General features: G+C 46.6%; 1 protein-coding gene across 3 annotated transcripts in view; it reads right to left on the bottom strand.

Annotated features, from left to right (window-relative positions):
- Positions 1-1,115: 1,115 nt before the first annotated feature.
- The window catches only part of LOC146252034 (protein bicaudal D homolog 2-like), a 43,762-nt gene continuing 32,787 nt past the window's right edge, over positions 1,116-12,090 (bottom strand). The window contains exons 10-11 of one of the 3 annotated variants that reach the window (XR_014732035.1): positions 4,871-6,776; positions 1,116-3,354 (exon numbers count right to left, since the gene is read on the bottom strand). Coding sequence is in view for 2 of the 3 variants with exons in the window: in XM_084679668.1 (XP_084535794.1) it covers positions 6,419-6,776 (358 nt within the window). In the remaining variant the exon portion in view is untranslated. Of the gene's footprint in view, positions 6,777-12,090 lie in introns of all 3 variants that reach the window. The other 2 variants (XM_084679669.1, XM_084679668.1) reach the window with 2 other exon arrangements.

Genomic DNA, 12,090 nt, shown 5'->3' on the forward strand with positions numbered 1-12,090 from the left:
ACAGCTGGACATGGACATAATAGGTCACATATTTTGATAGTTATAGTCAGAATATGTGACTCCTTTTACATGGCTGACACACCAACCAAGTCAGCTGTGGTAATGGTAGCGCTTGAGAAGTCAGAGGTGTTGTGTTTGATCCCGGGTGGAGGCAAACCTTGGCCAAATGTAACATTTTGCACTTGGGGTGTTTGGGGTCTGGGCTAAGCCCCTAGTCTCTTCAACCTCTAAAAAATCCCTGGTGGAACAGTAACATAGTTCTTTGCCACTGACCCACATTTCATCTGCTATGACACAAACAGGACAGAGGAGATTGACATCAACAACGGGATCTCTGTAGTGTTAATGATGTCATAGACTGCCAATGAAGTGACCTCTCTGGTCTCATACAGTGCCCTGATTCTGCTCATTGCAACCTTTTCGTCTGGCGAGCCGTTCTCATTGGCTCATGGTGTGGTACCAAAGTAACAATGAATAGTAGACTGTGGTCTGTTCTTAGCATTCGGTGAATGAATCGCATATTTATTGATTTTGTGCATGATCGCTCATGCACACATGCACACTACACCACAAGGGATGCCCCACAACAGTGGCATGAATGGGGCTTGTGTTTTCCAATCCACTTCAGTTGGGTAAGTACAACTTTTGAGCCGAAAACATGTACACCAATCATGTACAATTTTGTCTTCATTCTTTCTCAAAAGAAAACTCTGTCGCTAGCTGTGTGTTCTGTGGACCTGCCCTCTCAGCACATCCTGGGATACTGTAAGGAGCATTGGACAGGAAGTGGCTGAGTGATTAAAAGATCAAAAGTCATTGGCTTCATCTCCATGTGGGTGTGTCTTTAATACACTGGTGAACATGATGTGAGAGGGGGAGGGTAGAGAGAAAGTAAGAGGAGTGAGAAGTCTTGAGCAGAGAAAAGGAAGGGCAGGGAATCAGAAGTCAATCGAGTGTTAGCCATGTTCCTGTGTTTGTGTGAGATCATGGAGTCTCCCAGCCAGCTGGGCAGTGTCCCTCAGCTCCTGCTCGGCAGCTGGGAACGTCCTGCAGCATCTCACTACCCACTTAACCCTTTACATGACTGCTCTAGAAAAACACACACAAACGACACCTTAGGACTTTAGTCACATTTATTAAGTTTAGCCAGTATGACTACCTTTACACAGACAGACCATCTCTCTTAGGAAAACAAACAAGATTTTTTTGTTGTGGGATAAATTCAGCAGTAATACATTAGACTACACTTTTTTTTCCTCTTAATTTCCTGACTTTTTCCAACATTAACATCTCAAAGTTACATGTTTGTTTTCTACTCTGTGTAAAGGTCCCATGACTGAAAAACATGCATATGACATTTAGCTGTAATCAATATGTCACTAATCATAATGCACATTATTGATAAGAATACAGTACTGCATGACAATTCAAATAAATACCAACGTACAGATGAAGTCGTTATTTCATATAAAGGTATCAAACGTTCCATATGGACCAATACTGAAACACAGTATGACAATATAAAGTTTGCACGGCTAGTTTATTATCACAATGCTATCGCTTCCAGAAAACAGAAAACTTTTTCTTTTCCATACAAAACAGCATTTAAATTGCACTTTATAAACTTTTTGAGCTTCCCAACCATAATAGTATTTTTTATGCCTCAACAAGCAAGCATTGGCTGTAATGGCACTATTCAAGCTTGTTGATGCCAAATCTGTTTTCTGTTTCCTGAAATCACAATGCCTTAAAGATGTAAAAAAGATTCAAGGATAAAAAAAACAACAAAATAAAAAGATAAATGCACTCTGCACATTTTCAATACTATTGATAACACATTACCTTCACCATACAAAGCTAGAGATACGTCGTCATGTACACTGATCCACCCCAACATATCATGTATCATGCTCATGTTTGGAGCATTTTGTTCAATAGGAGGCCAAAGGGATTGCGTTTGGTTCCCAAAGTTGAATAAAATAAGAAAGGTTTCTCAATACCCCTGAATTTACTGTGGGGATCACTGACCTGCAGAATTCAATACAATATCAGATTTTTTGAGCTAATTTCAAAACATCATTTCACGCATGCAAAATGTATTCTCTTTGCATTTATTGCTGCTCACAGTCATTTTGAACCCAGACTCCTTACCTATAAAAGAAACACAAAATACTAGTCTAAAATTCTCCCTTGAAACAATGAAAGGCACTACTGGTCAGAACAAAGACAGAAACAAAACAAAACCCCAAAGCAGGCGCTAGCACAGAGAGCCACGGCCCAAACTACTCCTTCCAAACTGACGGCTTGTCTTTCAGATTCTTGATTCTTTTCAACCTAAACGATGTACCAAGATATGGCACGATAAACAAAGAGAGAATGAAGCAATTCCAATTTGGAATTTAATTGGTGCACTTGTAAAGAATTCTGAGAGTCAGTGATCCCTCTTCAGTGGAACGCCCGGGTAAGAAGCAAGGAAAAGCACATCATTATTCACTTAATGTTTCCCCAAGCACAACTTACCATTTCATCCAAGCGTTGTCAAGTCTCTTTGTGTTATTTTGAACTATTCCTAGGAATAATAAATTCATTAAAACCCCAGAATTCGCTCACCCTGGATTTTGTTTAGAACATGGCAGTAGAACATACAAAACAAATTTAACCAGTAACATAATATGAAAATAAATGCAATAAAATATATGAAAAACGATGATTACTCAAGTGTATAAATTCTCAGAAGCACAATAGTAGGACTGTGGTTTGTGGTGGCTTTAGGTGAGTAGCTAGTCTCTGTCTGAGGAGGGCAGAGGCCAATAAGAAGGAAGTGTATTCCTATTAATCTGGGTCAATACTTGACTAAGTAACTCACAAACCATAGCACTACCAACCTTTCCTAGGTTAATAATAAAGTTATTTTACTATATAAAAGTGCACGGGTTAATAAAACAATAAACTAAAACCAAAAAGGATAAACAAAAAGACAAAACAGCTTGTTGATTTATATTGAAGAATCACCCCATCTTCCCTAGCCCCTTATTGGAGGGTATACTGAACGGCTCGCAAACTCTGATTCAAATTTCACCCGAAGGGAGAGTTTACTGTGCTTGTGAGCATTGGCTTCCAGCAGCAGCATGTGGATGACCATTCCCACACAAGTGACGTCAACAGTGATCCAAGTAATTTACGTCGCAGACAACAAAGAGTCTACTCAGTTGAAGGGATGTATCAAATTGGTTATGTGATTGGGTCTTTTAAGTCTTCGAGTGGGTTTCTTAAGTCCGATTTGCCTATAGCCCTACGTTGTCAGAGACGATGAACCTTGTTATGGTACCTCCTCATCCTGGCAGAACAACATTACTGCAAAATGGAGAAAACAAAGAGATGAGCAACATTAGCATTTTGGTCAATTTAGATTTTTTTTACTTGGTCAGTGGCAGGTCAATCGAGTGAAGAAACTTAAATACCAGACTTTTGAGATTCAGTCATGGTTAGTCATAACACATAGCAACTCCAAAGGTTCCAACTTTGTTAGTTGTTGTGAGACAGTCAATGTTTTGTCAGATGCTGCTCTGTCATCCAGAATGGGTGAAAGAGTTTACTGCATTAGGAGGACTGGAGAGCGCAGGAAGCCAATAACTCAAAAGCACCATGACCTTTCACCCCAAAGTATATACCATCTCCCAGTTACGATAACAAGCAGGTTAATGGCTATGTTTTAACATGCAGGCTTCAGCTTTAACCAATAAGAAATTAGAGTGAGATAACTCAAAGGGGAAGTGGGTGGAGGTAGGAAGAGTTTATTCAGGTGGCATATGCTAAGATGACACCAGATAAACAGACACTGATTTCAAATGAGAGAAGAGAGGCGTAGGGGAGTTTTGCCTGGAGGAATCTCTCATCACAACCCCATCCTGGGGGGTTAAGTCGACCTACTGCTCACTGAACATGGCTTTACAAGAGAGGTGGGCAGAGGGTCAGCTCATTTGAATCAATGTCCCTTGGTACGATACCAGTCAATCCAAAAACCTCATATAAAAGGGGTTGTTTTTATCAAAACCACCCAAGGGTTTATCCCTCAGAAAGCCCCAGAGCTCATTTCTCCGCAGTGTTGATGTCAGCATGGAGCCTGACTCAGCTTCCTCAGGTCTCTGACGTCACATCTCCGGCCTTTCTCTCTCAATACTCCCAGTATCTATACTCAGCACATAACGGATAGAAAACTGATTATATCGCTGAACGAGAACAGAAGAGTGATTTGCCTCTGGGTAAGGTGTCTCTAATGTGAGCGATAGCCTTGTGGCCATACTGTGTGGTGTGTGAAGGCCTCGGAGGGCGAGCGCAGCCAAGCTCAAGCAGGGTTGAGAGCAGAGGTGGTCCTTCTTCTGAAGGACATCCGCTCCCTCTCTGTATATCTGAGAGGGGGCATCCTGCAAGATTAAAACCTGAATGGCATCATATCAAGAATATATAGTTTTATATAGAGATTACTGGTAGTAAAAAAAGCATTATTCGAGTAATCTTGCAGGATTTCCTCACATCAACCCTGCTTTTAGCATCATAAAGCTAACAATGGGTTCATGATCCACAAGTGTTAAATGGATTTATCTAACAGAAGCCCCACACATTTTTTGTTTGCCTATGCTAGCTTGCAAGGGTTAAAGCTTTTTGGGGGGATACTAAAACAGTACATTGGTTTGTCCTTTTGCACACGGCAAGCGGCAGCTCAGAAATGAACGACCCTCAATTTGCAACTTCTTATAAAAACATCAACGTACACTCGAGAGTCGCTCACTTCAGTGCCGAGGCTAAGATATACACACACACACACACACACAGGCAGGTTTCTATGACACGCGTGCTCAAGGACCGTTACCTGACAATATTCCAAGGATTCTTTTCTCTCCACAATCCCTCACTCTAGTTAAAGGGATAGGGGTGGTGCAGGGGAAACAAGCTGCTGACAATCTGAAGGAGAGAAGATCGTCATGACGACCAAGTGACGAGGACACAGGTTAGAGACACGAGGGCAAGGTTTTCAGCCATCTGGCCTATCCCCGCAGTTTGCTTAGGAGCTCATAAGAGGCTTCCCAGTAGGAGAGGAGTCAGGAGACGGGGAGGTCAGCGTTAGAGCAAGTTCAGACACAAAGACAGGGCTTTACATCAATAGATATCAAGTGTTTGGGTCGACAGGCACTTTGCCGAGTGATGTTGGTCAATCGGTTTAGTTTTCTGATTTCTGATCCCGATCACGTGCCTTGATTTGTGCTCTTGGAGGATCTTTCTGTTTTTAGAAAACCATCATTGATCAAAACGACATATTGTATTTGTGTCTTATGCTTTTTCAAACAGAAGTTAGAACCTGAGGCACCTTTGCTGAAGTGCACTTAATTTGGGTGCAGAGATCGATTTATCCTGTCCTTCTCTTGTAATATGGCTCTGACATAATCAACCCTTACAGGCTGGCTCACACGGAATAACTCTTCAGCTTTTCAGCAAACATCTCTGTCCTCTCTTTAAAATGGAGAGCCCTGTGGTACACACACCTGCGAACAGAACTGTTCGAAAGCTGAGGGCCATTTCAGCTGCAAAGCCATGCGATGTGACTGACTACGGCGATGCTGTACCTGCATCACCTCTTCAAAAGATCCAGAAAATAGACACCAGTGGTCAAAGGTGCTCCTTTTGGTCCCACTCAACACGTCAAATCGTCAGCTAACCCGCCTGAGATTAGTTAGAAACCCAGCAAATCACACTGGACTCCCCTAGCAACGGCAGAGGGGAGTTTGCATATTGTTTATTTCGCTTGTTTATGTAAACAGTTATCAGTGACCTGATTAGAGGGCGGGTTGCTGGAGTAGCCTCAGTCCTGGGGTGCCAGGACTAAGAGTGAGAGAGAAAAGGGGCTCTATCAAAGGAGCACCAACGCCAACTATGAGCATAAAGAGCAGAGGACGTCTACTTCAGTCACATGACTAGCAGAATGACGCCCTCTTCACAAGTCCCCAGCCCTGAACCTATCATGGTTACCAGGCAGCACACCTCGGGGTCAAAACACACAGCACAAAAGTCGCCACCTTTTTACGTACAGCACCATGACAGCGGAAAGAATAGACACCCCCATAATATCCACAAAAACCCAATGCCAATGAGGCCCTTATATCAACATGCCATATATGTCTACTACAGTCCCAAACGTCGAGTGCACACTGTACATACATCTGCATTCCCCCCAAGCATGGACACTAGCAGGCGTGAGCGAGGCCGTGGGCATACAGAATGTAGGTTAGACACACAGCAGGCAGGCAGGCTGGCCTGGGAGCTAAGCGAGCAAGTGGGGCTCTTTTACACTAAGGCAGGGGAGGTGTGGCCACTGGCCCCTCCCCTCTGTACACAGCAGTCCAATGCGGACATCGTGGCCGCCTCAGTCGCAGTAGATCTTGTACTTCTCGCTGCAGAAGACCACGGGGCCTCCCAGGATGCCGTTGGGCATGGCGTTGGACTCTGGCCGGCCGGAGCTGGAGCAGGTGAGGCCCTGACTTACGTGGGGGTTGTTGGCGGTGCCATTGGCGGTCTTGCCGCGGGCCGAGGCTTTGGCCCGTCCGGCTGTGCCCCCACGGCGGGTCTGCTCGTGGTCGAACTCCAGGTCCTCCAGGCGCTGGGTCAGGGCCAGCTTCTGCTGGATGGCCATACGCAGCAGGGAGTTCAGGGTCTTCTTCTCGTCCTCGGCTGCTGCCAGCTGCCTCTGCATCTCATCCAGCTGGGTCACGTACTCGTCACAGCTGCAAGAGAGAGGGAGGGAGCGACGTTAGTGTCACACGCTCATCACATCTAGCGAGTCCTTCAAGTTACACGTCAAGTTACACTTGAAGGTCACAGGAAGCAATGAGCTGCCTTTTCACTGGATAACCTGTAGGTGGCAGAGGCTGCCTTCACAGCCAACATAAAATAGTGATTGTACAGGGTGTGTTAAGGGAGGTTTTCTACATACGGTGGCCTGGATTTCCATGCAGATCCCACATATTGCCTCACATCTCTGTCTAAGGCCTTGTCAATGGAATTCCAACCCAGAGACTCACCCTAAGAAACCGTCACATTATTGTGACCTTTCCCCTACTTCCTCAGTACTGCTTCTCTCCACCAGATGGCGCTCTCATAGCAGAGCCCTGCTGATTCCCCTGACCTGGACCCTCAATGTTCTCGTCTCCAGACACAATAGTAGCTCATTTCAGCCTCACCGAGTGTCAGTATATCTTTCCGAGACCCTGCGTCCCTCATAAGTGGTCCACTCTTCTTTTCCAGACCAGCTACTGATGACTCACTTACTTTGTACTGTTAATTTCCAAACACAATATGCAGATATATTCAAGAGAGTAACTGCTCTGATCATGCAGGCAGTCAGATCGTGTCTCAGGGTTGGGTTGATGCCTATACCCCTTTGGGTTTGATTAACATTCATGAACGGGCAGAGCACCTGAACGCTGCTCTGGGGGTCCTCTGTTGGGCCCTGCATGATAATATGGAGGAGTGTTTGGTGGTGAGCACAGGGTTAATAATAGATCACACACACCGCGGCCCCTGAGGACATCCCACCTGTGTCACTGGAGGACTGGGCTGAGGAGCTGGAGATGGTGCATACGGAGGGGGGGATGGAAAAGAGAGAGAAAAACAAATCTGTGGAACGGAGGGGGCCTGACTGACTATTTTAGGATAGCAGCACTTGCTAAGTCTAAATATGGCTTTATTTTCAATCACTGCTAATCTCTCTTTTCTGGATATCAAAGTAATAGCCCTCCTGTCGTGATGAAACCTGTCACTTCCTTTTACACAGCCTCACTGCAGTACTGTGCTGCAGTACTGTGCTGCAGTACTGTGCTGCAGTACTGTGCTGCAGTACTGTGCTGCAGTACTGTGTGAGTGAGTGTGCTGCCGTACTGTGTGAGTGAGTGTGCTGCAGTACTGTGTGAGTGAGTGTGCTTCAGTACTGTGTGTGCTGCAGTACTGGTGTGTTGCAGTACTGTGTGTGTGCTTCAGTACTGTGTGTGTGCTTCAGTACTGTGTGTGTGCTTCAGTACTGTGTGTGTTGCAGTACTGTGTGTGTGCTTCAGTACTGTGTGTGTGATGCAGTACTGTGTGTGTGATGCAGTACTGTGTGTGTGATGCAGTACTGTGTGTGTTGCAGTACTGTGTGTGTGTTGCAGTACTGTGTGTGTGATGCAGTACTGTGTGTGTGATGCAGTACTGTGTGTGTGCTTCAGTACTGTGTGTGTGATGCAGTACTGTGTGTGTGATGCAGTACTGTGTGTGTGATGCAGTACTGTGTGTGTGATGCAGTACTGTGTGTGTTGCAGTACTGTGCGTGTTGCAGTACTGTGTGTGTTGCAGTACTGTGTGTGTTGCAGTACTGTGTGTTGCAGTACTGTGTGTGTTGCAGTACTGTGCGTGTTGCAGTACTGTGTGTGTTGCAGTACTGTGTGTGTGCTGCAGTATTGTGAGTGTGCTTCAGTACTGTGTGTGTTGCAGTACTGTGTGTGTTGCAGTACTGTGAGTGTGCTTCAGTACTGTGTGTGCTTCAGTACTGTGTGTGTTGCAGTACTGTGTGTGTGCTGCAGTACTGTGTGTGTGCTGCAGTATTGACCCTCACCAACGTGTGTGTGGCCTTCCTCCAGTGAGTGTGTGTTCAGGCCATGCAGGTGTAAAAAGTAGGTCATGCAGTCGGAATGTAGAGGCAGGAGTCTATATATCTTTCCTCCATCTGCCGCCCTGTGCATTCCTCCTCCACCCCTCCATCTCTACCTCCTGCCATCTCCTTCACTCTATCTTTCCATCAACCCATCTCCCTGGCAAGAATGTCTCCCATCCTCCACAATGCTATCTCTGCTAATGACTGTCACTCCCTGCCTGCCTCCCTCTCCCTTCCCCTCTTCATTCCTCCCTCCTTGGTGCTGACACAGCAGTGACATACCTCAGTAACGACTGGCTGTCACACCTCAACAGAAGGAGTGGCGGCTCAGACAGTGCAACGTTCTCCTGCTGTTCGCTCATGTACCCGCAGCCTGGAACCTCACAACACCCCACATTCCTGCCTGCAGGTTTTGAACACACCCTGAATATAATTACACCCAATCTGTTAACGCCCCGTGTACATTGTTGAGTTCCACCTATTAATTGTGGCAGACAAAACCGAGGCAGTACATCCTTTTGTCTGTTGTGATCCAGGCGGTTAAAACAACAATGCCTAGAAGTTACCCTCAAAGCCGTCTCATTGGTCACAGAGGAATGTGGTTGATTAGGTTGTGTGTTGTCATGTTCGGGGGCTGCTTGGGGCTTCATTACAAGGTGCACACCGTGGTTCTTCCATATGAATTCTGCTCCGTCTCCCATCCCACCACCACCACCACCATCAACACCACCACCATCAACACCACCACCACCACCATCAACACCACCACCACCACCATCAACACCACCACCATTAACACCATCAACACCACCACCACCATTAACACCACCACCACCACATCAACCACACACATCAACCACGGCCCCTGACTGTGTGTGCAGTCTGATTACCCGTGAGACACACACCCAGACAATGGGGATCAGTGCTGCTTCATTTGACCCAGTGTGAGATGGGGGGCTTGGCGGGGGGCGTAGCGCCCTATAAGACGGCTCCGTCACACCGGGGGTGTGAGAGGGCGTGGGTTTTTTCCCGGGAAAAAGAGGGAATGTATTCTGGGGACTTGGAGAACACAATGGAGGCCTTCTTGTCTCCAAAGTGATAGAAAGGGGTGCAGGGCCACAATGCTGGAAGGGTGGATCGGGGCCGGCTGGCCTTTTGTGGTGAACACTCGCCCCATTTAGGCGAGTGAGAAACAGGGGCTCGGAGTCTCAGATGATCTACAGTACCCACAGGTCAGGAGGACGCGCACACAGACACACACAGACACACAGAGACGCACACACAGACACACAGAGACGCACAGAGACGCACACACAGACACACAGAGACGCACACACAGACACTAAACAGACTGAAACAGCCATGCATGGACGTCATTCCCATGGAACGCACAGCCAGCCACCTTTTAGCTGTTGTTCTGTTTTGTGGGAGCAGCACTGGTCAGGCAGGGGATATCACTGGAAGCTGGGAAACGTCTGACTGGACTTGATCTGTGGGCTGATCATGTATCGCGGGAGAGGAGACATGCCGAGGCATGTCTTAGGAACGCAAGAGCAAGAGACTCCCTGTTAACATGGTGCCAGAGACTGCAGCTGGAAACACAGACACACACACATACTATCTTACATACACACACTCAGAAAAACACAGACAGAGACACATACACACACACTGAACATAAAACTACAACATTCACTTTACATGCTCAGGCAGAGAGAGAAAGATATTCTCTTAAGTGTTAAAAACATAAACAGATCTGGGCATTAAGCATGTTGTCAATGTGTGAACACACGAAGGGTTCACACAAAGACTCCCACCCTCCCACCAAGTTCACTTCATTTTTTCCTCCTCATCACTCACTCGCGGGCCACACATTTGTAACGAAGGCGGTCTGCTGTGTCTCAGAGATCTACCTCAGGTTGACAGACTTTGTCAAAGTCTAAATTACCATGAGAAAGATCCTCAAATTAAGCTCCTGTAGAGGGGCTGAAATGAAAGGCTCCCCCCCTCGTCCCTCTTTCTCTCCCTGGGCCGGAGGGCCTGGTGTTTGGCTGTGAGGAGGAAGTGGGGAGAGGAGGAGGACGGGGGGGGGAGAGTGTGGGAAACGTCGGTCAGTCAGGTCCTCCTGCCTCTCAGAGCCTCTCAAAGAGGCTCTCCTCCTCATTCCCCTGCCCAAACACCACTCCATGGAGGCTCCAATTTGCATACCCAGAAACTGGCTATACATAGTTCCATAAACAGCCCACTACCCTGAGCTGCAGCAGGCTGGTGTGAGTCTGAGGATCTTCACGACACACTGAAATTTCAAATTATATAATGTCCATTCATGACATCTTATTGTATGGACCACTACTGTGGCCACATAGCCACAGTAACACCCGACTGTATTTGGAGATAGCAAGAGGCAGCTGAAGCGCTCTAAACAAGGCAGGCTGTGAAGTGCTGTTTTCAGCAACATTAGTCTCAGGAGAGTCAAGGGAGATACATGTCTCTGTCACCGCAGTTCCTGGCTCCATCTAATCCAACACCATTACAGATAATAACCTTATCAAGAGCTGCTGGCAGGAGAGCCACGTGAAGCTATTCTGAGAACAATATCAGTAGTTAGCCATGAGATGGCTTCCTTGAAGTGAGAGATGATTTGTTTCCTTGTCCTCTGAGGGACGGCTTGATACCCACAGCATCCGTTCGTTTGGCTCTGCAATGCACCAAATCCTTTTGACATCATAACCTCCCTCTCATATTTCCTCCCCCACCCAGTCTCCCCTGCCGTGGCTGATTGGCTGCAGCAGGTATATGGACCTACGCAGCAGCACATGGACTGGGAGCATAGGTACAGGAGTCCATTTCTCCATGGTTAAGATGGAGGGTATACACTACTGTCTCTGCCGCCCCCTCTCTCTCCCTGTCCTCAACACAGCTGGAGCTTTACGGTAAGTGGAGGAGTCTTAAAGACAAAGACCTATCTGAGCACCGGCCATCTGCACCAAGGAGGCTCATGGGCCCAGCTGCTTTATAGACCCTCCAGTGCATACACATCACTTTAAACATCACTTTAAAACACAAAGTGACAGTCTGTACATCTGTTTCTATTTCTCGACACAGAACACATAACCTGCGGCAGTGCTGAGGCTGCTGTGCAGTGTGCGGTGAAGGGTGTAATCTGGACTAGGACTAGGAGGAGATTACAGAGAAAACCTTTGGCCTGCTTCTTATAGGAATCAGGAGGCTTAGTGGGTGGTGAGGGGGTAACACAGAGACCCCCATCTGATATAGTGGAGTCACTGCTCCAAAACACTGTTTAAACCACAGGTTTATGATACAGAGATTATAGTGATTATACGCAAGTCATATGGTCAGAAACAACAGGAGCTATGCTTTACTGGCCCAGACTAGGTGATAAAAACATGAAC

Source organism: Hypomesus nipponensis, chromosome 18 (genome assembly GCF_054491055.1).
Source record: "Hypomesus nipponensis isolate SF chromosome 18, ASM5449105v1, whole genome shotgun sequence".
Lineage (NCBI taxonomy): Eukaryota > Metazoa > Chordata > Actinopteri > Osmeriformes > Osmeridae > Hypomesus > Hypomesus nipponensis.